The sequence below is a fragment of the Nothobranchius furzeri genome, chromosome 1 (assembly GCF_043380555.1).
Source record: "Nothobranchius furzeri strain GRZ-AD chromosome 1, NfurGRZ-RIMD1, whole genome shotgun sequence".
Taxonomy (NCBI): Eukaryota; Metazoa; Chordata; class Actinopteri; order Cyprinodontiformes; family Nothobranchiidae; genus Nothobranchius; species Nothobranchius furzeri.
In genome coordinates, this window is record NC_091741.1 from 79,875,007 (window position 1) to 79,898,380 (window position 23,374).

The 23,374-nt window shown below is 40.3% G+C and overlaps 1 protein-coding gene across 1 annotated transcript; it reads left to right on the forward strand.

The window, feature by feature from the left end:
* Positions 1-50: 50 nt before the first annotated feature.
* On the forward strand, positions 51-21,132 carry LOC107379381 (integrin alpha-6). The gene is made up of 25 exons (XM_015950111.3): positions 51-313; positions 402-520; positions 888-967; positions 1,225-1,495; positions 1,821-1,940; positions 2,050-2,263; positions 5,743-5,939; positions 12,106-12,194; positions 12,269-12,396; positions 12,852-12,941; positions 13,022-13,086; positions 13,487-13,626; positions 15,897-16,034; positions 16,512-16,633; positions 16,728-16,884; positions 17,147-17,230; positions 17,311-17,390; positions 17,468-17,542; positions 17,619-17,721; positions 18,124-18,300; positions 18,378-18,464; positions 18,607-18,717; positions 18,786-18,890; positions 19,049-19,174; positions 19,322-21,132. The coding sequence occupies exons 1-25, from the start codon at positions 138-140 to the stop codon at positions 19,367-19,369; spliced, it is 3,102 nt and encodes a 1,033-aa protein (XP_015805597.1). The 5' UTR covers positions 51-137; the 3' UTR covers positions 19,370-21,132.
* Positions 21,133-23,374: the final 2,242 nt, after the last annotated feature.

A 23,374-nucleotide genomic window follows, 5' to 3' on the forward strand; every position in this document is an offset into this window, starting at 1 on the left:
CCACCACACCTTTTCAGAGGAAAAGTGAACCAGTGAACGCATGTTAGAGCAAATCCGTTTTGTCTGAAAGTCAGAAGTTCCCCTTCTTGTGAGCGCATCTGTAGAACAATAGAAAAATTAATTTCTTATGCAAAATCATGGCGAAACATTGGTGCACAGTGAATATATGGATTTTGTGGCATTTTGTGATACTTTATGTTGCAGCATTTAACCTAGACTCTCAGAATGTGCTGCAGAGAAACGGAGCTCCAGGGACTCTTTTTGGATTTTCTGTTGCCTTCCACCAGCAGCTGAGCCCAACCAAAAGAAATCTGTAAGTCAAACAAAAGCGTTTTTTTTTGGGGGGGGGGGGGGGGGGGGGCTGAATATAATATTTACCTTAGTGCTTTTTGTTTTCTTAGCCTGCTAGTGGGAGCACCGCATGCAAAACCCCAGAACCAAGTGAACGTTACAGGTGCTGTTTACAGTTGTGATCTGTCTACATCCGAGCGCTGTCAGCCCATTGATTTTAACAGTAAAGGTTTGTTTAACATACTGGATTATTTTATTAATAGGTCTTTAAATATTTTAGGAGTTTATGTATCATTTACTTTGTTGAAAATGTAAACATAAAGTATAAAGAAACGTCTTTATATACTACAGATTTTCAGGTTTTTCGACTTTGAATACATTTTTAAATACAGAATAATATAGTGGTTTAGATTTTAAACACATTAACATGGGTTATGTAGTTAAAAAGTAAAGGTTGTATGTTCATTTTGGAGTAATGGATTAAAAAAGTCAAAAATGTTTTAAAGCATTGTCATATTTCAGTATTAGAACTCTAGTCAGGTGGTTTCTAACGAATGTACTTCATGCTGGCATGTAAACTATTGGCTTATTTTCAGAGTTCCTTGGTAATAAAGGTGTAAATAACCAATGGATGGGAGTTAGAGTCACAAGCCAAGGTCCAGGTAAAAATGTAATGGTAAGATTTCTGTATGGTTTCATTTAATTTTATTTATATCTAGTTTAGCTAATTAATCTTTTGAGTATTTTCTATTTCTTTTATGTTCTCTTTGTCTCTTTGTCTTCCATTCTGCTCAGTTAATGTTAGATTTAACTTTTTCTTTTAAGTTCATCGTTCAACTTATTTACGTTCCTCCAGAACAAGATCTGCCTTTGAGTTTCAGAAGACACACAACTTTGTGGATGCTAAAACCCTTCTTGCCCTCCCTGTTTCAGACCTGTGCTCACCGTTATCAGGAATGGAGCATGAGCTCAGGCTCTGATGTCCCTAACCTGCTGACTGGTCAGTGTTACATCCTGGGAAACGACCTACACGTCAGAGAAGCTGGAATGAGAGACCGGAGAGTACTTTGTGATGATGCACGCCTAAAAAGACGTTCAAAGAACCATGATTGGTTTGCATATTGCCAACAAGGTCATGGAGCATCTTTTGCAAAGGATAATGTTTCTTTGCTGTTTGGAGCCCCAGGAGCCTATCAGTGGAAAGGTACAAAAAATAAACACTGCTCTGTAAGGAAACTCCAGCAGCAACTTTAACCTTGAAATGAAGCTGTAAGCATGTGCTTATTAAAAGAACACTATGTAGAAACAAACTCTAATGCATGGACATTTAAAGGAACCTTTTAGATAACCAGATCATTTTAAAAGGGCATTTTAAATAAAGGAGTAACAGCTCATTTGTTATGATCCTATTGTAGATTTTTCGCTTTATATAATTTGAGATTAACACATTGAAACGTTACATCATTTAGCGTGTATCTTCTCAACCAACTGGTTTTATCTTGTTTTCATTTGCTTTAATACTTTTAAAGGAATCGTTCAAAAGGAATTCTTGAATGACCTGGGTTTAATCAGTGAAGAACCTCGTGAAACTGGAGATGCGAATCGTTTGTTGCATGAACTCATTCCTATCCAGAAAAACAGCTACCTGGGTCAGATTCTTTGGACGTTTGCATGAGAACCTTATCAACTATATTTAAAGATCAAATACAGATGATAACATCAAAATGTTTCTCTCTGCCTTCTTCTGATGCACCTCAGGGTTCTCCATCGATTCAGGAATGGCCCTCATGGAGCCGGGTGAGCTGATCATCGTATCAGGAGCACCCAGAGGAGGTTACAGCGGCCAGGTGGCGTTTATCAGATCAGATCCTGAAGCTAAGAGTAATTTAAAGGTGGAGATGGTTCTGTCTGGTCCAGGTCTGGCCTCATCCTTTGGCTATGATTTGACAGTGGTGGATCTCAATAGTGATGGGTAGGTTTGTACAAAATTGCACATTTAAATCTTTAACAGTTATTGAGTTATAACGGTAACTGCTTATGAGTAATAATTTGTTTTTTGGTATTAGAAAAAAAAATTTGTCTACTCTTTAAATTAGTGAAGTCAAGTCACTTTTATTTATAATGCACTTTTACTCATCCAACTGGGAGACTAAAGTGCTGGACACTACATGGAACAATCACATGCACACAGTAGTTCAAAAATTAAATAAAAACGCAATAAAATTAGACTTAAAGACCCATAAAAGCAAAAAGAGTCAGTAAGTGCAATTTTCATATCAACCAAAAGATAAAGAGAAATCAAACGTGACTTGAACTTTGTAAAAAGTAAAGCCTGCAAGGCATTCCACAGAGTTGGAGCCAAAATAAATAAAAAACTATAAAGCAAGATAGAACAAGTCTGAGAAAACAGTCAGGGAGTTCTGTACAGATGTGTTCATTGTTGCTACAAGGAGGACAACATCGGCTAACATTTCCCAGAAACCATTTATTTTAATCTAAATTAATTAAATACCGTAAATCCTCTAATACAGGCCCGGGCCTGTATTTGACTCAAGCTCACCAAGCTCCAGGCCTTTATTGGAAGGAGGACCAGAATTAGAGGCAGGCCTCTATTTCTTTTTGAGCAAAATGAACTAATGGTTCGCTGGAGTTTTTGACAATTAAAATTGCACCCACATTTTCAAAGTTAAACACATTTCTTTTAACAACGGTAGTTTCTGCTTCAGCCCCCCCCCCCCCCCTCCCCCTGCGCAGCGGCCGCAAACTCACTGATGCGCCTGCAGCCTCTTGGAGTTCCTGCTGCTCTAAACATTAAAATAATTATTTAATTTTCTGTTCCTCACTTCTGATTACCTTCAATGGTGTGTGTTTGTTGCAACCACCAGGTACAAAAACTAACTTGTTTTTATTTGACTATTTTTCTGTCCTGCCTGTTTATTATCTTCCTGCATCTCCTCTTAATCCTAAAGAGAAACTGCTACCTGGGTTCATTTATATTCACCTCATGAGTTACCTTTGAACTGCAGTTCTAAAAGATCTACCGACCGCAAAAACAGCGGAGTGCTCGCCAGCCACATCAGTTAGGTGCGTCACCGAGGACAAAACAGGTGATGCGCCCCGATCCACAGCAGCGAAACGCATCAGGCACAAATAAAAGAATAAAAAACAGAAAACATAAAAGGAAATGAGCCGACATGAACGATCGCGTGTTAAATTAGATTTTGAGGTGGCGACACCTGATTTGATAATGTTACTGTGGCCGTGCTCAGGACGCAGATGTCTGGAGCGCGTCAACAATCAGAGCTTTGCATGCCAAGCTGGTTAAGGTTAGGATGGGGGTGAGGGGAAGGTTAAATTGCAAGAGGGTAAACGTCACAATTTGGTTGAATGTCCATTTTACGGCGGATGTCAGTACCGACGCTCTGGCACAGCGCGTTGCCTCCCGACGCGCAGGAGCTTGTCACCTGCTGACAGCAGGCTGCTGTCTTTTCCGAGGACCGCATTTTGCCGGTCATTATCACGTGACAGCGACTAGTTGATGACAGGCATAAAAAGTCACTATAGAGCGATGAAGTCGACTAGTGACTAGTTCATACAACCCCTGCTACTGCTCCCCAGAGTGTTCTGCAGCATAATCAGCACGTTCTCTTTGAACTTGATATTAAATTTTCGCCTCCTCTTCGTCTCTGCACGGTTAAAGTTACCCTCGCGGTCTATCACTGGCAAATCAAAAGTGAGACGGATGACACAACCGCCCCCCGTACTTGCTTGTTACCACATTCCACCCGGCCACAATAAAAAACCGGCCATTATTCACCTCCGCCGGCTCCGACCAAAATATGATACCCGGCAGTTAATTAAATACAGGCTAATATTAGAGGATTTAGGTACTAATAAAAATGGTCAGCATTTGCCATGCAAAAAACCTGCAGTCATATTGCAAATAAAATTACTGAGCAAGTCTGTTTGAGTGATACATTTTCAGCTTTAGGTTAATTATGTATTCCCAGAAACCTGAAAAGGGAAACAAACTGTGAGCTGTGTAGAAAAGTGTCTTTCGGGCAATACCACCCTGCAAATTTTACTGTGCAGTTGTGGATGTCCATCATGCATCAATAATGAGTTTTGTTTAATTTTTTTTTTTTACCTTATTGGGAGCCGGATTATTTTTCCTTTGGAGATCACTTCTGCAATGTCAAATTCAAATGTGGTAATGAGGTTGGTGCTGTGCAGTGAGACAGTCATGTGTATAGAAACAGAATAAACCGGATGTCCTATGTCTTATATATTCTGGAAGTTGTGCAAATGCAGGGATGGGAGTAAAAATTCTGCTGGGGTGGGGCTGGGTTGGTGCCCTCTGACTCCGTAAGGCTCTGAGATGCTGCTGCTTTGGGCCCTGGCAAGATGGGTTGGGGTCTCCATGCCCTGGGTGGCATTTTGGCAACAGAGGTGCCTATTGGGGCCAGTTGGGGAGCTGGCTCCCTGGAGGGCTTAGGTCAACCAGCCATTCCTCCCCATCCATCCCCACACATTTTTCTCCTCCTGCTCCCTCACATCATCACACAAACATGCACATAGGACCTTGGGGGGTGGACAAGTCAGGGGGTGTGGGTATGGATCCCATTTTCGCATTCCTGTGGCAACCTGCCCCCCAATTTTATTTGCACATTAAACACTTCCACCAACGACATTCCACGCAAACACACACTTAGGGCCTTGGGAGTGAACATTTGGCAGGGGGATTTTTCAGCCTCATCCCGAGTGCTGGTGCCCACTTCCAATTTTAAACTGCACTAGATACAGAGGGCTGTGGGTCCAAGTGGGGTGGTGTGGTGGCATCAGCTGGCGTAGGCACAGCCATGGAATACACCTCATCAACACGCACTAACACTATATTGGAGCACGCGGAGGGAGACTAGGGGCCTTAGCACACCTCTGTTGTCGCTTGGCTTCCCGGGGCTGGAGGCTAGGAGGGGGATCCCACCCACCCCCACCCCACCCCCACCCACCACCCCACCACCCCCTGTTGTCTCTTCCTTTTTCTTTTACCTCTGTCTCCGTGTCTGGTTGAAATTATAAAGCATCAAAAAACAATAACAAAACAGTTTTAAGTATCAGGAGTGACATTAAAAGCAGAAGCTTTGATGCTCCACCTGAGAGTAAACCTGTAAGGCTTGTCACCAGCATTCAGACATTAATCCTGTTTGCTTCACAGCCAGACAGGACACGGGGGGAAAAAAAGAAACAGAATAAACTCACGTCTCTGTGGCGCCCCAGTGATAAGTGTAAAAGCAGTGATTGTTCTTTTTTAATGCAATGTATTTGCATGTCTCTTTACTGTATGTGTGCAAATATAAATTGAGATATGCAAAGGATTTCAATTTTAATTCATTTATGTCACTACTGCAAATTCTTGTCTCACCATTTGTTGTTTTTATTTTGTTCACGCAGGTGGGAGGACCTCGCTGTAGGGGCACCCCAGTATTTTGTCAAAGACGGCGAGATCGGGGGAGCGGTTTTCATCTACATCAACAACAAGGGAAAAGACTGGGAGAAAACAGATCCCATTGAGCTTCATGGACACAAAGACTCCATGTTTGGCATTGCAGTGGAAAATGCAGGAGACATCAATCAAGATGGCTATGGAGGTTCTAATATGCAAATATCTTGCAACACACAATTAAAGTATACACCCCTTCATGCAGCACATGACTCAACATGCATCAAAGTTAGTGTTGAAGCAGGTTAGATCTGTGGCTTTAGATTCTTAAGATGATGTCATGAGTGGAGAGAGAATCATCTAAAGGTTGACACAGACTTTAACAACACTGTAAACCACATATTCTCTTCTCTGACTTTATCTTCTGTCATTGTTTTCTTAATTTGTTTATTTAAAAGGATCCCCAGTAGCTGACAAATACTTGACAGCTAGTCTTCCTGGGGTCAAAACGATACATTCAAAACACTTACATTACTCTTACTATATCACACAATCACTATTAAAAACAGAACAATAAAAGAGAATCATATAGACATAAAGCAAAACAAAGAGCAAATAAAACCTTATGCTTATATCAAATCACAACCCCTTGATTAACGGATACAGATGTTACGATTTTGCATACAGGTACGATTGTAGTTTATTTTTTAAACTGTATTTATCCTTATTGTCACTAACCTCAAGTGGAAGATTATTCCACAATGAAATTGATCTAAACTTTGAACACTTGATTAAAACATTTCTCTTCACAGAATTGGTCTCAGGTTACGGTTAAAGTAATCTGTCAGTTCTTTGCCCCTCTAGTAAACTGTGATTACACATTTGAGTGAAAAATTATGTTGTTATTATAAAGACTTTTCGGAGTTTGGGTATCAATAATTCTTTTAAAAAACAAAAGTGTATCAGCTGAAAGTCCTTGCCTGACCATCATCCAGGAAACACGATCTTGCATATCTATTGTATTTGTTCTTGGAGGACAACCAAGAACCACTCTCGCTGCCTTGTTTTGAGCTACCTGTAGCTTATATAAAATACAATTGGACACAGCTGACCATATAGCTGAAAAGTAATCCAAGTGATGTAAAACCAATGTACGAACAACAAGACTAAGCAGCGGTGAATTGAGAAATGGTGTACATTTGTGTATTACGGAAACAACTCTGCCCGTCTTAGCACTGACATTGTTGATGTGGTCAGACCACAACACTGAGCAATCATCAATCCAGAGTCCAAGTAACTTCATCTTTTTAACTTGCTGTAAACTCTGGCCATTCACCTGTAAATTTAATGTGGGATTTAGTTAATAATCTATACCTCAAACTAAATATTATGTTCACTGTTTTTGAAACATTTAAACCTAGTTTATTTCCTGCTATCCAACTATATACCCTGTCGATTTCAGTGGACAGAACTTCATGGAGCTCAAAGCATGTGGGAGCAGCATAATAGACAGTTGAGTCATCAGCAAACATCATCAGTTTAGCCTTACTAAGTACATACGGCATATTATTTGTAAAAATAGAGAATAACAGAGGCCCTAGACAGCTTCCTTGGGGGACACCACATTGCAGGGTCTTTCTGTTGGATAATGCACCATTAAAGTAAACTCTTTGAAATCTCTCTGACAAATAGCTTTTAAACACTTGACAGTAGAGGAGGTAAAACCAAAACTGATTAGTTTGGAGATCAAAATTTTATGGTTGATTATATCAAAGGTAGAACTAAAGCCAAGTAGCCTTGAACATACTAGCATGGAGTCATCACCACCTTAATCTCCTCACGCTTAGACTACTGCAACTCTCTTTTCACGTGTCTGAGCAAAACCTCCCTGAACCATCTGCAGGTGGTTCAGAATGCCTGTGCTCGACTTCTGACCAAGTCCTCCAAACACACCCACATCACCCCGCTTCTCCTCCAGCTTCATTGGTTGTCAGTCAACTTCAGGGTTCATTTCAAGATCCTGGTTCTGGTCTTTAGGGCCTTACATGGACAAGCACCATCATACATTGGTGATCTTCTTTGTCCCTACACCCCCAGCAGGTCCCTGAGGTCCAGTGATCAAAGCCTACTGGTTGTGCAGCGCACCAGGCTAAAGACTTAAGGTGACAGATAATTTGCTGCAGTGGCCCCCAGACTCTGGAACTCTCTCCCCCTGAGCCTGAGATCAGTGGACTCAGTGGTCTCCTTTAAAAAGCAGCTGAAAACTCACTTGTTCAGGCTGGCTTTTATGTGACCTTCATCACTCTCTCTTTGTTCTGCTCTCCCCACCTATTCCACCTTCCCCAGGATTCACTGATTTCCCTCTTTCCTATTCACTCTCTCTCTCTTTCTTGACATTTTTAATCATAATTGTCTATTTCTTGCTCATTTTAGATTTTTAAATCATTTTCTAAATTATTTTTATATTTTTACGTTTTTGTTTTTGTGAAGCACCTCGTGATTTTTATCTTGAGAGGCGCTATAGAAATGATCTTTTCTTCTTCTTTTTCTTCTTCTTCTTCAACTGATGTTAACCAGCTATCCACCATTTGAGTCTGTGCAGTGCAGGTGGATTTAACAGACCTATACATGCTGAGACATGGTAATCAAATTGTTTCTGGTTAAGTAAGTAAGTAGTAAGTAAATTTTATTTATATAGCACTTATCACAGACATAGAATCACAAAGTACTTCACATAGATCAAAACAAAATAAAACAAAGTCATAAAATCAGAATTATCTCAAAACAGAAATAGATTAACATCAGAAAAAATAAAGTCATGAAATTATTAAATTTTATAAACAGACAAAATATTACAAATTTGTGTTAAAAATAGCAAAATAAAAGATTTAGTTAGAAGCAGCTTTAAATAAAAGGGTCTTTAGCTGTTTTTTAAAAGTGTCCAGACTGTCAATGCTACGTAAGGATGAAGGGAGATCATTCCAAAGTCAGGGTGCAACAGTCTGCACTCTATCCTGGCACTAGATGGTCTATAGCAACTACCGAGAATAATTGGTTTCAGATGTGGAAGTTGTACCTGTAACCAAAACACTTCCATATCATCAACCATTAGGTCACTTCTTAATCTCACTGGAAAATGGTCACGTATATATGGCCACACCCCCTCCTAATCTATTTCAATCTTGTCTATAAATTGAGAACCCCTCTATATCAATGTCTGAATTGCCTACTGAGCTGTCCAAATGGGTTTCGAAAATCGTTAATATGTCTATTTTATTTAATTGCAAAAATAGGGAAAGATCCTGAATTTTGTACAATAAACTATGTACATTAATATGTGCCAGGATTAAGCATTTAGGTTGCTTACTTATGCTAGTATTCATAGTTAGTAATAAAATAAGTCTTGCATTTTGCTAATGGTATTCTGTACTATCGACTGAAGTATCATGAACCTTGTTTTCTATCATCCTCGGTCCGCAGCTAAGTGTGACGTTTTGGACTTGTTTTGGACGCTCCCCAGAAGTGAAGGCACGCTATCATTACGTCTTGAGTCTATTTTTGACACAATACACTTCCAAAATTCGTCAAACTCAGCAGTTTAGATAGAGCCAGACAGGAAATCAAACAAAAGCAGTGTAGAACATCCAGAAACTTTCATGATAAAGGTCACGCGCAGTAAGTAATTTCCTGTGAACTTTTGTAACCAATGTAAACAGAACAGAAAATAACCCACAGGAATGTTTTATGCATACAGCTGTTTTTCATCTTGTTTATCACTGTGTATGGATGTGTGAAATCAAGAGAGGTGTTCCAATTCTCTCGTGATTTTGTGACGTGATGGGATCAGCTGTGTGGAACGCTTTCCTTCTCGTTTCACATCAGAATTGCTCCCAGTTGGGAATGAACTTGCGGGTGGAATGCCGCTATCACGTTACGTGACTGCTTTCATGGCTAGTGTAAAGCCGGGGTCAGACTTGACCTGAGTGTCTGCAAAGGCAGAAAGATGTCACGCCGAAGTTGCACACAAGCGCAGTGGGCATTATTATACTCCAACAATCCGAATGGATGTGTACATGGACGTCAATCGGAAGGATGATCGGACAGAACCACTTCTCTCAATCGAAATGGAATGTCATTCCGATTGACATGTTTACATGAAGAATTTTTGATCGGGTAGGGCCAAGGCCGGATTAACCATATGGGCAACTGAGCAATTGCCCAGGGGTCCACAAACTCTAAAGGGCCCAGGCCCAGGGCAGCAAGGGCACGAGCAAAATACTGTATCTGTAATCTCCCACTTTATATTAAACTAGGGTGACCGTACGTCCTCTTTTCCCCGGACATGTCCACTTTTCACTCTCTGTCCGGGGCGTCCGGACGGGGGGTTCTTGTATTGATGAAAATGTCCGGTTTTTCATCCAGGAGCAGGGATCGAATTATAAAAGTGGGATAAAAGTGTTCTACCTATATTACATCATTTATGTACTTTTTTGCGCAGAGAGCACAGAGAGCGGCATAGCGCTGATCATTGTTGCGCAGCGCTCCAGGCTGATGCTTCCAGCGCACGGTCCATTCTCAAAGTGGTGCAACCAAAAAACTATAATTAACACACGATCGTTCATGTCTGCACATGTTCTCTACTTTCTGTCTTATTTGTGCCTGAAGCGCTCTGCTACTGCGGAGCTCATCACCTGTGCTGCGGTGATTTCACCTCACTGACGCAGCATCGAAATGCGCTCTCCGCTTTGTGGTCAGGAGATACCTTTGATCTGCTCAAAAGTAACTGATGAGGTGAAAAAGTAAGAATCCAGGCAGCAGTTGTTCTGGAGAGTTTAGAGGAGATGCAGGAAGATGAGAGACAGACAGGACAGGAAAATAGTTCAGTAAAAACAAGATAACATAACAAAGTGTTGAAAAGTAAAATGTAGGTAGATTTATCTCCACTACACGTTTTTACCTGTATAAAACAATAAGTTATACACATGTAATAATTATACATCTGATACAATTCAGATCACCTTCAGAACTCAGTCACACACCCAGGGCAGTTTCAAGGCATTTTGGGGGCCAAGGCAAAACAGAAGACCCCCCACTCCCCTATAACTGGGCTCCCCAGAAGCCTCTGTGTAATCCATACCCTGTCTAGGAGTATTAGTTTCACAATGTTTGTAAAAAAAAAAAACCTCAGATATGACTGACATGTTCTAATATTATCAGATGAAAAACTACATTATCAGACATGCTGTCTCATCTGCTGCTTTTCTAAATTTGCAAAAAGTAACGAAACCATTTGAAAGCCACTATTTGTGGATTCTCTGAAAGTTTCCATGGAGTGTGTGACAACTTATTTTTTCATTGGTCCTATCGTCTAATTTCACAAAATAATAAAAATAATTTATTATTAATAAAACCTTGTTGCAGCACTAAAGCAGAAAAATGAGATTTTGCGATAAATATGCAAAATAATTACATATGAATTGTTTTAGAGCCCTTTTATTGGCATAATCTGATATTAATTTTAGTTCTTACAAAAAAATGGGTCCCAAAGTGGTTTGTGTGGCGTTGCCATAGTGTGACGTCATAGGCACAGATCCTGTCCTCTTTTTTGGAAATGGAAATATGGTCACCCTATACAGAGTTTCCCCCAGAAAATGAGTTAAGCCTGGCGGCGTCGGCCGTCGGGGAGGGGGGGGGGGATCGCGCACTCCATCCCGCAGTGCTCCTCTGTGAGAGCGGGGGTGAGGGGGTTGCACACGTTTCGCTGCTGTTTCTCACCAGTATCAGCTGATGGAGGGCCCTAGTTTCGCTGCGCTGTTCGTGTCAGCGGACACGGTAGGGTCGGGAGGGGGCGGGCATGACGCTTAGCCTGGCGGGTGGGCAAGCAAAGCCTAGCGGCCCGCCAGGCTTATAAAGCGCTGGGGGAAACCCTGCTATATTAAACAAACTGTCCACCCGGGTTTTTGCACTGCACAGAGACGCTTCGCTGCCTATGACTTTGAACGTCAGTTGAGAGTCAGTCTCATGCAGACAGACCAATGAAGAGAGGGCCTCAAGTTAAGACCCTCTCCTCATTGGTCAGTCCACACAAGGTGGGTCAAAGGTTACCCTGAGCGGGTCACGTGATGTCAGGCATTCAAGTATTGAGTATATTTACTGCATATTACAGTAAAATATTCTGTATGTGACCATATTATGTTGATCTTTGGGTCGTGATGATGGGGCCCTTTAATATTGTTGCCCAGGGTACAACAAAGTCTTAGTCTGGCCCTGGGTAGGGCGTTCATTCCGATTACTTTCACCCATGTAAACGTAGCTAGTGTGAAGTCACAGCGTGAATGAAGTGTGTTTAATTATTATTTGATCTCCTTTGACAGATGTCGCTGTGGGGGCGCCTTATGACGGCTCGGGTCGAGTTTATTTGTACTGTGGGACATCAGACGGTATCAACAGAGAAGCAGCTCAGGTAAAGTCTTTTTCTTTTTGTCTCAAGTGGAAAAAAAAAACATAAATAATGTTCTCACATTTTTCATTCATCAGGTCCTCTCACCTCAGCGGAACATGGTGAAACAGTTTGGTTATTCTCTGAGCGGGAACCTGGACGTGGACAACAATCAGTACCCGGATTTAGCCGTGGGATCACTTTCAGACTCAGTTTTTGTTTTCAGGTAATTTGTAGGTTTAATAAAACAGAGTGCATTCCAACAGTTTCACATATCAGCTTGCATTACTTGATAAAAACTCATTCAACATAGCTGATAAAACTAATTTAAACCCCTATCAAAATACAGGACTGTCACACTGAATATTTATACTATTTAATTGTTACTGTATATTTAAAGTAACTCAATAATTAAAATAAAGTGAGATTAATATTGGATTTAATTGAAACCTCTAATTTGTTTTTTTTAGAAATTGTTCTTAAATCTAAACCTAAACAAAAAAAAGTGTTTTTTATCAATGTTTTTCTTTTAAATACTCATTTTAAGATTAGCTGTTAAACACTTAATTTGATTTGACTAGTTGAACATCTCATTAAAATTAAATCTCTTTTTCAAGAGAGACTTGGCCATGAAAGCACAAGATGACTCCACAAGAGTTTAACTATGTTTCTCTGTCACAGATCAAAGCCGGTGGTCAACATCAACACCTCTCTCAGGATAACACCAAATAATGTGGATATCAAGAAGAAACAATGTGATACACAGAAATGGTGAGAAAAGCTAAACCATTAGGTATCCTGTTTTAACATGAATTTCTTTTTACAGTATTTATCTTTCCAAATATTTAAAGTTATTTTGCAGGTCAGGCATGTTTCACTTACACGGCACATCCGTCATCTTTTAACCCCAAACTGGGTGAGTTTGTTTACAGTTTATTTAACTAAAGGTGATTTTCTTACTCATTTAAACCTGCTAAGTGTTTCATGTCTAAAACATCTGTAATAAAATCCTCATAATGATTCGTAATAGAATTGACTAAGAAGCAATCAGGCTATCTGTGTAACATTAAAAAGACAGTTTGACTATTCTGGAGTGTGTTCCTTTGTAAAAGTTATAATTAATTGCCTTCTTAGCTGTTGGAGACGGCTGCTTGAATGAATGCAACTAGAATTACTTTCCAACAGGACTGATAAGCAGAAACAGGACATGTCTGACTGAACCTACGTCCAAATGTTGATGCCACCCAGAAATAGTGCTATCAGCGTTTTATTAACTGTGGTTCAATGAACAGTGACTTTGTGCATCTGCTTCACAGAACTCAGCTATGCTTTTGAGGCTGATTATGACAAGAAAAGCTCACGGCCCCGAGTCACCTTTTCAGGTTCTTCTCAAGGAAAACTAGAGCTTCCTGAACAAGGGAAACAAGTCTGTACCGACAGAACACTTCAACTTGAGGTGCCATTTCAGTATTATAGAAAACTCACTGTTACTTAAAGGAAAATATTATTTTACAGTTGGAAACTGTGGTTTTAGCTTTTGTTTATAGAACTTTGTTGGGGCTCACAATGGCCCAGGAGCCCTGATCACTTGGTAAGTTATGGATCTATCGGGCATTCATTCCAAGTCTGGATAATCATAGTACATCTGACATTTTTCTTTGTTGTCCTCTTGTCCAACATGGACATTAGCAGTTGCTCAGGCTAGCATTAGCATTGGCTCAGGCTAACATTGTTCTGCAGAAGAGTTTCTGTATTGGGATATGCTAATTTAAGGTGGTATTTCTAAGCGTATGACATTAAACCATCTTTCTCAGAACAAATCATGACTCAGCAGCCGTTACAACATAGCTAAATTACATAGGAAATTGGGTCAGAAACAGCACATGTTTTCTGATAAGCTGTATTAGACACCCCAAGCTGTCTGTATTCAACAACATGGGTCAGAAATATAAAAAGCTCTATAGAAATTTTAAAATCCAAAACCATTTTCCAGTTACTGTATATTTTGGGAAATGCAAATAAACCTTCAATAAGTGATTTCCAACAATGACTTATTTCGGCTCAGTGACCAACATTAAGAATAACCCTGCTCTAATTACTCATCGGAGACTGATGTAACATACCAAAAGGGTAAATTTTCACCTATATATTGACCAACACAGTAACCTTTCATCCATAGAACTAAATACACTTTCTATTTGGGCTTCCAAATCCAGAAGGTTCTGCTCAGTGCTTGTTAACATACCATGAAGAAAAGCATTCAAACAGACACTCGGACCCAAGGTCTGCACTCTGCGTAAAAGCCAGACTGCTGAATTCTTTGCTATCTACTTGAAGCTTCTACAGGATTTTACAGTTATAAGTTAAATAATCATATGTGATGAATGAACAAGATGTTTAACCCTCCCACTGTCCTAATGGGTGTGACCCCGCGAGGAAAGTTGACCATTGAGCAGGGTTGATGGTTTATCCCTTGAGGTCCACGTGGCAGGGGTGAGGTGGTGCTCACTCCTCACCCCTGCCACGTGCACCCAAGGGATAAACCATCAACCCTGCTCAATGGTCAACTTTCCTCGCGAGGTCACACCCATTCGGACAGTGGGAAGGTTAAATCAAATGTTTGAATAATCTGTGCTTAAATCAATGAATTTGAAATGAATATTGTTCTTATAATGATCCATTTATATCAAAGATCGGTATGTGTTTGATTTAACAATTTAATCATTGTTTATACTCCTACACATTACAATAAGATACTCATTAAGGTTAATATGCACCTCACAAGAGTTTTAAGGATTCTTATTCACAGTGTTTGGAAATCTTTGTATCTGAGGAGGGCGTGGCTTTCTGAGGGATGTTGGTAAATACTCAGAAACGTGTCAAATTCTGATTGGCCAAACTTGGCCAGAAATCATAACAAAGTAGTTTAATAAAACAAGAATTAATTCCCGATTAATTCAGTTTCCAGCTGACGCCCGATTTGGCCAGATCGGGAGAGAAGCATTTCTTTTCAAACCGTCTTCTTTGACCTTAAGTCAAAAACCTTTCTGTGACGCTACAAGTGATTACAGACACAACAGCTCTTTTCAGAGCTACTTCAACTCTCAGACATCCATCTTGGACACCTAACCTGCAGACCCCGTATTGCATCTCATGGCCAGGGAAGCTGAACTCAGAGGAAGCTACTAATCTCTGAGAATTGTGGTTTTGACGTCCGGCGACCTCACCGCTCGACCGCACCCCTCCGGACCGCCGGGGGCAACTCATACCAGGGTATTGTAAGCCTGCATACTGGTGTCTGATGAGGATTTTAATCAAAACAACACTCAAGTTATAAACAACAACAAATTCCTTTACAGCCCACACTTCACATTTTCTCTCAGATACAAAGCTTCCTACATTTCACACATCACATTAAATCACTCCAGATCCATTACACCACATCTCATTATTCATATCTTGTTATGTATAAATTGTTAGTTTAGGAAAAAGAATTAAATTCATTTTATAAACTATATACCTGACTCTGTCTGAATTAATACGAAGTGTGTTTATTGTCCTTGAAGAAGCAAAGAGCCCTAGAATTTTCTGATAAAACTTTCAAAGATCAATCAGGTTGATATTTCATATTTGTATGGAATATCACATCTTATTGGTCATAATTAACAAATCTTTTCCACTACACTGAAGACTAAAAACTAATGTTATATATTTGTTTGTTTCCAGACAGACATTAAAGACAAACTACAGAGCATCCCCGTCTCTGTCCTTGTGTCTCAGTTGACTTCTAGTGAGACAGCTGGAGCGAGTTCTGATCAGTCTCCTGTTCTCAGCATTTATCACCAAAACCCCACTGTGTCAAAGGTAAGCACAGATCCAGTGAGGCCCTTTATAACCCCTAATCAAATTAGTTTAATTCTTCTTAAAGAAAAACCAAAACAGTTTAATGTGTGGAACAACAGGACCATGAGGGATCACATGATTATGTTGAAAAAACTCCTAAATTAAAGTGGAAACACTTGGGGAACACGTGTTTTACATGTTAATGTAATATTTTCTCATGTGGTTTTTCACATGTAAAGTTAATGTGATTTTAGTTTGTTTTTCATCCAGAAAGTTTGCGAAGCCTGTTTTTTTATGTTGCATGTTAATTTCCCTGTAGCCATGTATTTTCTCTGCAAGAGCAAAACATGCAGTGAACAAAAATGTGTCGGAAAAATGATTAAACTCATTTGTATAAAAGAAATGTAATGAAAATACGTTAAGCTAGATGACATTTTTTACATTTCCGAGACTGTAGTGAAGTAAAAAGTTTTTTTTATTATAATTTATTTTTTCCAGATTACTCTGAGAAACCAGGGTTGTGGCAGTGACAACATCTGCCAGAGTAACCTACAGTTACAATCCCAGTTCTGTTCCAGAACGAAGCAAAACGGTAAAGATGTTTTCACGTCACTGGTCAGGTAAGTAGAAATGTCCAAATGGAAAACCTGGCAAAGTGAATTACATAATTCAACCCACTCTATCCAACCTGTACACATATCTGCTGATCTGTAGAGACAATGGCGTAGCTGTCATCACTCCGTCTGATGATGACGTAGCCTTGGAGATCACTGTGACAAACAGAAACGGTGACGATGCACATCAGAGTTCCTCAGTCATTATGCTTCCAGAAACACTGCACTACTCATCTGTGTACTCTAGTGGAGACCAGGTGAGTACAAGAAAACATGCGATGTGGTACATTTTGTGTCAAATACATAAACTACAGGAGAAACTTCAAAAATGAGAAAAGATCAAGCTAAAGTTCCTTTATTACAGTAAAAGCAAAAGGGGTCCAAAGCAAGTACTGAGTACATAAGCATAATTATACATTTTCAGATGTGTGACATGCCCTTGTTTTTTTATTTTGTATAATACTCAGATTTATTTAATCATTTAATTATAAATGTCAATTTTTGTGCTCAAATCCTCAGGCAGCACAAGTGAGCTGCACAGCCAACGACAAGGGGACACTGATCAGATGTGAGCTGGGAAACCCACTTCAAAGAGATGCTGAGGTGCGAAATAATCATTTCCCTTCATCAGGATACCAACCTTTTTATTGAATGTTTATTCTACATTTTATCTCTAAATCCAGGTTACTTTTTACATCATACTCACAACTTCTGGAATCTCACTGAGTACAAAAGCTGTAAACATCACCATGAAGCTTGAAACGTACGTAGATGAATCAGAATGGAAACTGGACGGTAAATGATTCTGAATCAACATGTTCTTCTGTTCCTGTGATGCAGAACAAGCGTGCAGACCATACAGCCAGTTGAACTGTTCGCCAAAGTGGTTTTTGAGCTGGAGTTGCAAATCCAAGGGTGAATCCTGCATACTTCCACATTCTTGTCATATCTTAATCCTTACTAAAACAGAACTTGTTTGTTTCTTCACCAGGCTCCTCAAGCCTTCTCAAGTCTCACTTGGAGATGTTTTGAAGGGTGAAAGTGCTGTTAACTTGGTGGATGAAATAGGACCAGCAATTCTATATGAATTTAAGGTATGAAAACATTTGTTTCTGTCTTTGCTGGGATATATTTTATTCATGTAGAAAGGAATTTTGTTTTTTGGTTGGGCGACGGCAGCACAGGAGTTAAGAGCTCGCCCTGTAATCTTTGTGGAAATTACGCTGAGCCCTGCTCAGTCTGTCGCTATCGTTGTGTCCTTGGGCAAGACACTTAACCCACCTTGCCTGCTGGTGGTGGTCAGAGGGACCGATGGCGCCTGTGTTTGGCAGTATGTGCGCCCCAGGGCAGCTGTGGCTACAATGTAGCTCATCTCCACTAGGGTGTGAATGTGTGTGTGAATGGGTGAATGACTGATTGTGTTGTAAAGCGCCTTGGGGGGTTCTAGGACTCTAGAAGACGCTATATCAAATACAGGCTATTTACCATTTCAACAGATAACAAACTTGGGCAAACCCCTGAAGTCCTTTGCAAATGTGTCACTAAACATCCACTGGCCAAAGGAGAACTCTGAGGGGAAATGGCTGCTGTACCTGACTCATGTAAGCAGTGAAGGTGTTAAGGCTGTCCCGTGTTCACCTGCAAATGAGGTCAATCCACTCAGACGTGTAAAGGTACATGAAAAAGTTAAAAGTTTATACTTTCAAATTTAAGTGACATTATAATAAACTTCAGATTGGATTGATTTAAGGGTTGGCAGGCTCCTTCAAGGCAAAGACGTGAAGCTAAGCTCGATGCTCTCTCTTTTGTCCCAACAAAAAGAGAATACAAAACTTTGGTAAGAAACCAAATATTATTGATAATCTGGGCATTTTTATTTAGAAGGTTGAAAAACGTAATTTTGCTTGGCCTTCTGTTATTAAAATGCCATTTGATGATGAGACGTTTCACCTGAGTCTCAGGCCTGTTTACTGTTTCAGACATGCTGGGATGGCCTGAGGTGTGTGGAGATGCACTGCCCTCTGCTGGACTTGGACAGTACTGCAAAGATTCTTCTGAATGCACGCCTTTGGAACACAACTTTAGCAGAGGTACTTTAATCACTGAGATCCGAGTGAACCCCCTACAGGTATTGTGCATAACCTCCATCTTCATTCAGGACTACAGCTTGTTGGATTACCTTAACATTGTTTTGGAGGCTTCTTTAAATCTGACCAGTTCTTCTGAGAATATTGGACTCAAACCAGAAAAGACCGTGACTCAGGCAGGTTTCCTTTTCTCTCTTTGAATTCTGCAAACAATTTATTAGGAAACAGTCATTTAACATAATGACAAAAACTGAATTTAACTAATGTTTCTTAACCTGTTGATGTAAAACTATTTTGATTTTGATTTCATTGTCTTTTATCTTACTGTCCACAGTTAAAGTTGACAGTGTTTCTCGAGACAAAAGTCGAAATCCAGACCAAAGCTGCGTGGTGGATAATCTTCCTGACAGTCGTTGCCTTGCTGCTGCTGCTGGCGTTGCTCTGCTACTTTTTGTGGAAGGTAACAACTAATAGAATATAATAAATAATGCAATTTTAAATGGGGTTTTGAGCAGTATGAAACATCAAGTTACATCTAACATATGTTTAGTAACCTGTTTCCTCTTGTCTCAGTAAGTGTTTTAGACTTCTTCTTTTTTCTTTTCAGGGGGACTGCATCCACAACCTTGCTAATAAAAAGTTTTCCAGTTCATAGTCAGCTCCTCTCAAAGGCTAAAAGGCATCAGGATGGATTTCCATGTGTTCATCTGAACCGTTTCATCCTCACTAGTGTGGAGAGGAGCTGGTGCCTATCTCCACGGTTACAGCAATAGGATGTATTTCACTACATAGTTACTATTTACTCAGCCGAGTGAATGAATTGGCCTTTTGTCTTTTCTCAATGACCAAAACTCTAATAAATTGCAGGTAAAAGACAACTTTTAAGTAGTAAACATGTTTTACATCCACTTGAATATTTTCTTGTCCATTGCAAACATCAATTAGGCCTACCTGTTGAAATGGAGGGAAAGTGTTTAAACGAAAACCAGTTACATTACCTTAAACTCAGTGAAATGCAAAAAGTACACAGAAGGAAACAAACTAAAGAAGAAAGAATGTGCAAAAAGTTTTGTAAGTGAAGCCACACCACACTTTAGGTCTTTCTGTGGCACATTGTTTCTTATCAAACATCTTGGCATCAAACACAACTGAAGTGTCATGGGAGCCAGCGGTAATCTTGTTTGGTTCAGGATCACACAAACATGCATTCGAACGGCTGACTGAGCCTCTTCAGTTTTGCTGTCGAACAAAACAAACTCCTGTAGAGCTCTTTGTCTCCACCCTGGACAAAAATGAGACATTTGGACAAATTAAGGTATGCAGGACATTATTAGTAATAGTAGCAGTGGTGTGTTTTAGTGAATTTGACAAAGTGAGGTTTGCTTTGCTTTGTATAATGAGCTCAGGCTTAAAAACACAACATAAATGATCCTTTTACTATCAGAACCAGGACTGGAACACAGAGGCTGCCAGAGTTAACAGTCGTTGCACCCCCTGTGTGACAATGGGACAATGATTTTGAAAACTAAAGGTCAGAATTTTCTTTTTTATTAGTTTGATTTGCTGGCATCGTTGCTGCTTACTGGACCAGCGTAGGTCTTTTAGCATTTGTTTAAGTTTCTGACTCCCTGTCTGGAGGAATATTGTTTGTGACATTGCAGTGTTGTGATGAGTGACATAATGTCTTCATAAAGTTATAAAACAACTCATAGCATTACAGCAATGTATGATAGTATCAGCAGTTTTGAAAAATACAATATATCAATAGAGGTAAGAGGGTGATATTTTTTACATTTAATAAAAAATTACATTAATCCATTTTTATCCGCGTGTCTGGAGTCGAGACGTGGGAACAGCAGCAACCCAGACTTCCCTCTACCCAGCCACTTGGGCCTAGCCTAGTGAACTAGAACAAATTCTTGCTTTGCAAAGAATGGTCTAGGCATGCTCCATTGGAACCTCCGCAGCTCCTACCAGGACTCTGGCTAGCCAATCACAGCTCTCTAGAGGGGTTTCAAACACATAAAGAGCTGTGATTGGTCCCTAATGGTGGGCCAATCATAGTGCTCTATCTGCTTAGTGAACAAATCACAGAGCTTAATCTGCTTTGTGGGCCAATTAGGGCACTCTATATGCCTGGTGGGTGGGATGATGCAACAGAGTGAAACAAGAGTATGTCACATTCATTGTCCAGTGGAATGCGGAGATCATTTGAAAGACAACGGTAGAACCCGCCCCACAACCGAGAGCCGTCAATGGAGCGTTACCAGACTACATAATACATTTATTTAGTCTGGCTTGCCAGGCTAACTTGGGCCAGCTCCTCTGGGGGAATCCCAAGGCTTTCCCTGGCCAGCCAAGAGACATTGTCCCTCCAGAGTGTCCTGGGTCTTCCTTTAGGTTTTCTCTAGGTTGGACGTGCCTCGCCAGGAAGGTGTCCAAGAGGTATCCTGACCAGATGCCCGAGCCACCTCAACTGGTGTCAAGTTTAAACCCCTAGACACCATACACAAAGAAGAAAAGAGACACCAAAAGTCAGAATTCTGTTTTATGCTCGAGGAGAATGGAATAAGGTCCGACCAGCTCAGTCTCCACTGGGCTGGCAGGTCCTCCAAAATCACTCTGCCTTTGAAATCTGAGCGTCCTCTATTTATTACAAGCTGGGATTTCCCTAGTTACACGTCTGATGAGCTGATCTTAAGGGAGGCGGAAATCACAGGTCTCAGTTTTTAGTAATTGTTACAAGTTTCACACAAAGACCGTTCAGTATTACACAAAGAGCTTTCAGTGTCTAATCATATGACGTGCAACAAACAGTTGCACGAGTCAGCAGTTGTCCAAGTCAGCAGATGTCCTTGGGTCACATTAGGTCAGTACCAAGGTTCAGCAGCCTTAAAGTCTCATGAGGAGACTTCAAAACAATACAGCAACTGTCCAGCATAAAATGGTAAAATCTTTAAATTTAATAAAAGCATAGAGCACGATTAAAGAGTACACATGTAATTATCTTAACAACTGGCTCCTCTCAATGTGGAGGAGCAGCGGGTTTACTCAGAGCCCCTCCCAGATGACCAAGCTTCTCACCCCATCTCTAAGGGAAAGCCCAGCCATCCTGCAGAGAAAATTTATTTTTGGCCGCTTGTATCCACAATCTCATTCTTTTGGTCACTACCCAAAGCTCGTCAACAAGACCCAGAGATACTTAAACTTCTCCACTTGAAGCAGGACCTCATCCCTGACCCGGAGAAGGCATTCTAATCTACCCTTTCCAAACACTATAATTTGTAAAAACTGCCATGTTTTTGGTGTAAACTTACTATCATTCTCTGGTGATTATGAGGACTGCAATCACAATCCCACATAGAGCTAACAGCACACCAAGCCCAGTGATGACATGGTCTCGTATTATTCCCAACAACAGACTCAATGAATGAATGAAAAACAGACATTGTGTCAGCACTAATTAAGTAAATTAAATGTATTTGGACTATTAAAAATATTATGTTAAAACAGATCATTTTACACCATCTATTTGTTTTACTATTCAAATATTTGCTCATACAAACCTGTCTCCAATTTAGTTGGTTCACCAAACAAAGTCTCACCAAATACAGCCTCGGCACAATAATAGGTCTCAGCGATCTGTGTTGTTTTGGATGGTCTGTGGCCATATCTTCTTCCTGCTTGGCCATTAAAGATGATATTATTAATGAAAATGAAACATGTGTGAAACTCTGATCCAGACTTGTACCACTGAACTAACCTGAGCACGGATATGAGCTGTGATCGGGCTTCAGCTCAGCTCTTCAGAAACCTACAAGTGACATCAAAGAGTGTTAGCTCAGTATTTTTTCAGTCATTGGGCTCCTGGGACCTTCAGAGCACCAAAATAGTTTGATTTGAGGCTCAAAGAACAGTTTCCGTATGTAAATAAACAGCATTTTACTGCAACTTTAAAGTAGGTTTCAGATTTCCATTTCTACAGAATAACAAGTCATTGTTGTAATGCATGCATCGCTACAATCACCTTTTAGGTCACTGTAGTGGAGTTATGGTTAGAAAAAGTCTTCAGTAATCGTGTGTGTGTGTGTGTGTGTGTGTGTGTGTGTGTGTGTGTGTGTGTGTGTGTGTGTGTGTGTGTGTGTGTGTGTGTGTGTGTGTGTGTGTGTGTGTGTGTGTTGCTATTGTACATGCAAAATAAGATCTGGGGATCTTTACCACATCCTGCATTGCAAGTTAAGTGTCCATCCACTGATACAACTGTCTGCTTCAATACCTTGTTGTTCTTCAGGAACTTCAGACCCTGTCCACACGTAGCCAGGTATCCCACAAAATGAGGATATTTTTCTGAGGGTTGGTCTGTCGTCCACATGAAAGTGAAGATGAACAGCACGACTCTTAAAAACTCTGGCCAAAGTGAAGATTTGCAAATACTCCATTGTCAGGATTTGCTCGTGCATATAAAACCGCGATTTTTCCCAACGTCACTGCTCATGACAAAAATGAGACCTTGGTTTACACTTGATTGCTTGTTTTTTCAAGCTCAATAACTGCTCTATGTGGAAGATCACAGGTGAAAGACACCTTACGGGGACTGCTATAGTCCACCGCTTTGGCCCAATCTCAATACTCGCATTTCCACATTTGCGCCCTTCAATTG

Excerpts from the sequence above, each read along its gene's own strand:
- LOC107379381 (XM_015950111.3), top strand. The coding sequence starts at position 138 with ATGGCGAAACATTGGTGCACAGTGAATATATGGATTTTGTGGCATTTT. Across the intron at positions 12,942-13,021 it reads CAATGTGATACACAGAAATG|TTATTTTGCAGGTCAGGCAT; the intron begins GTGAGAAAAGCT and ends AAATATTTAAAG. Across the intron at positions 17,722-18,123 it reads CAATTCTATATGAATTTAAG|ATAACAAACTTGGGCAAACC; the intron begins GTATGAAAACAT and ends CCATTTCAACAG.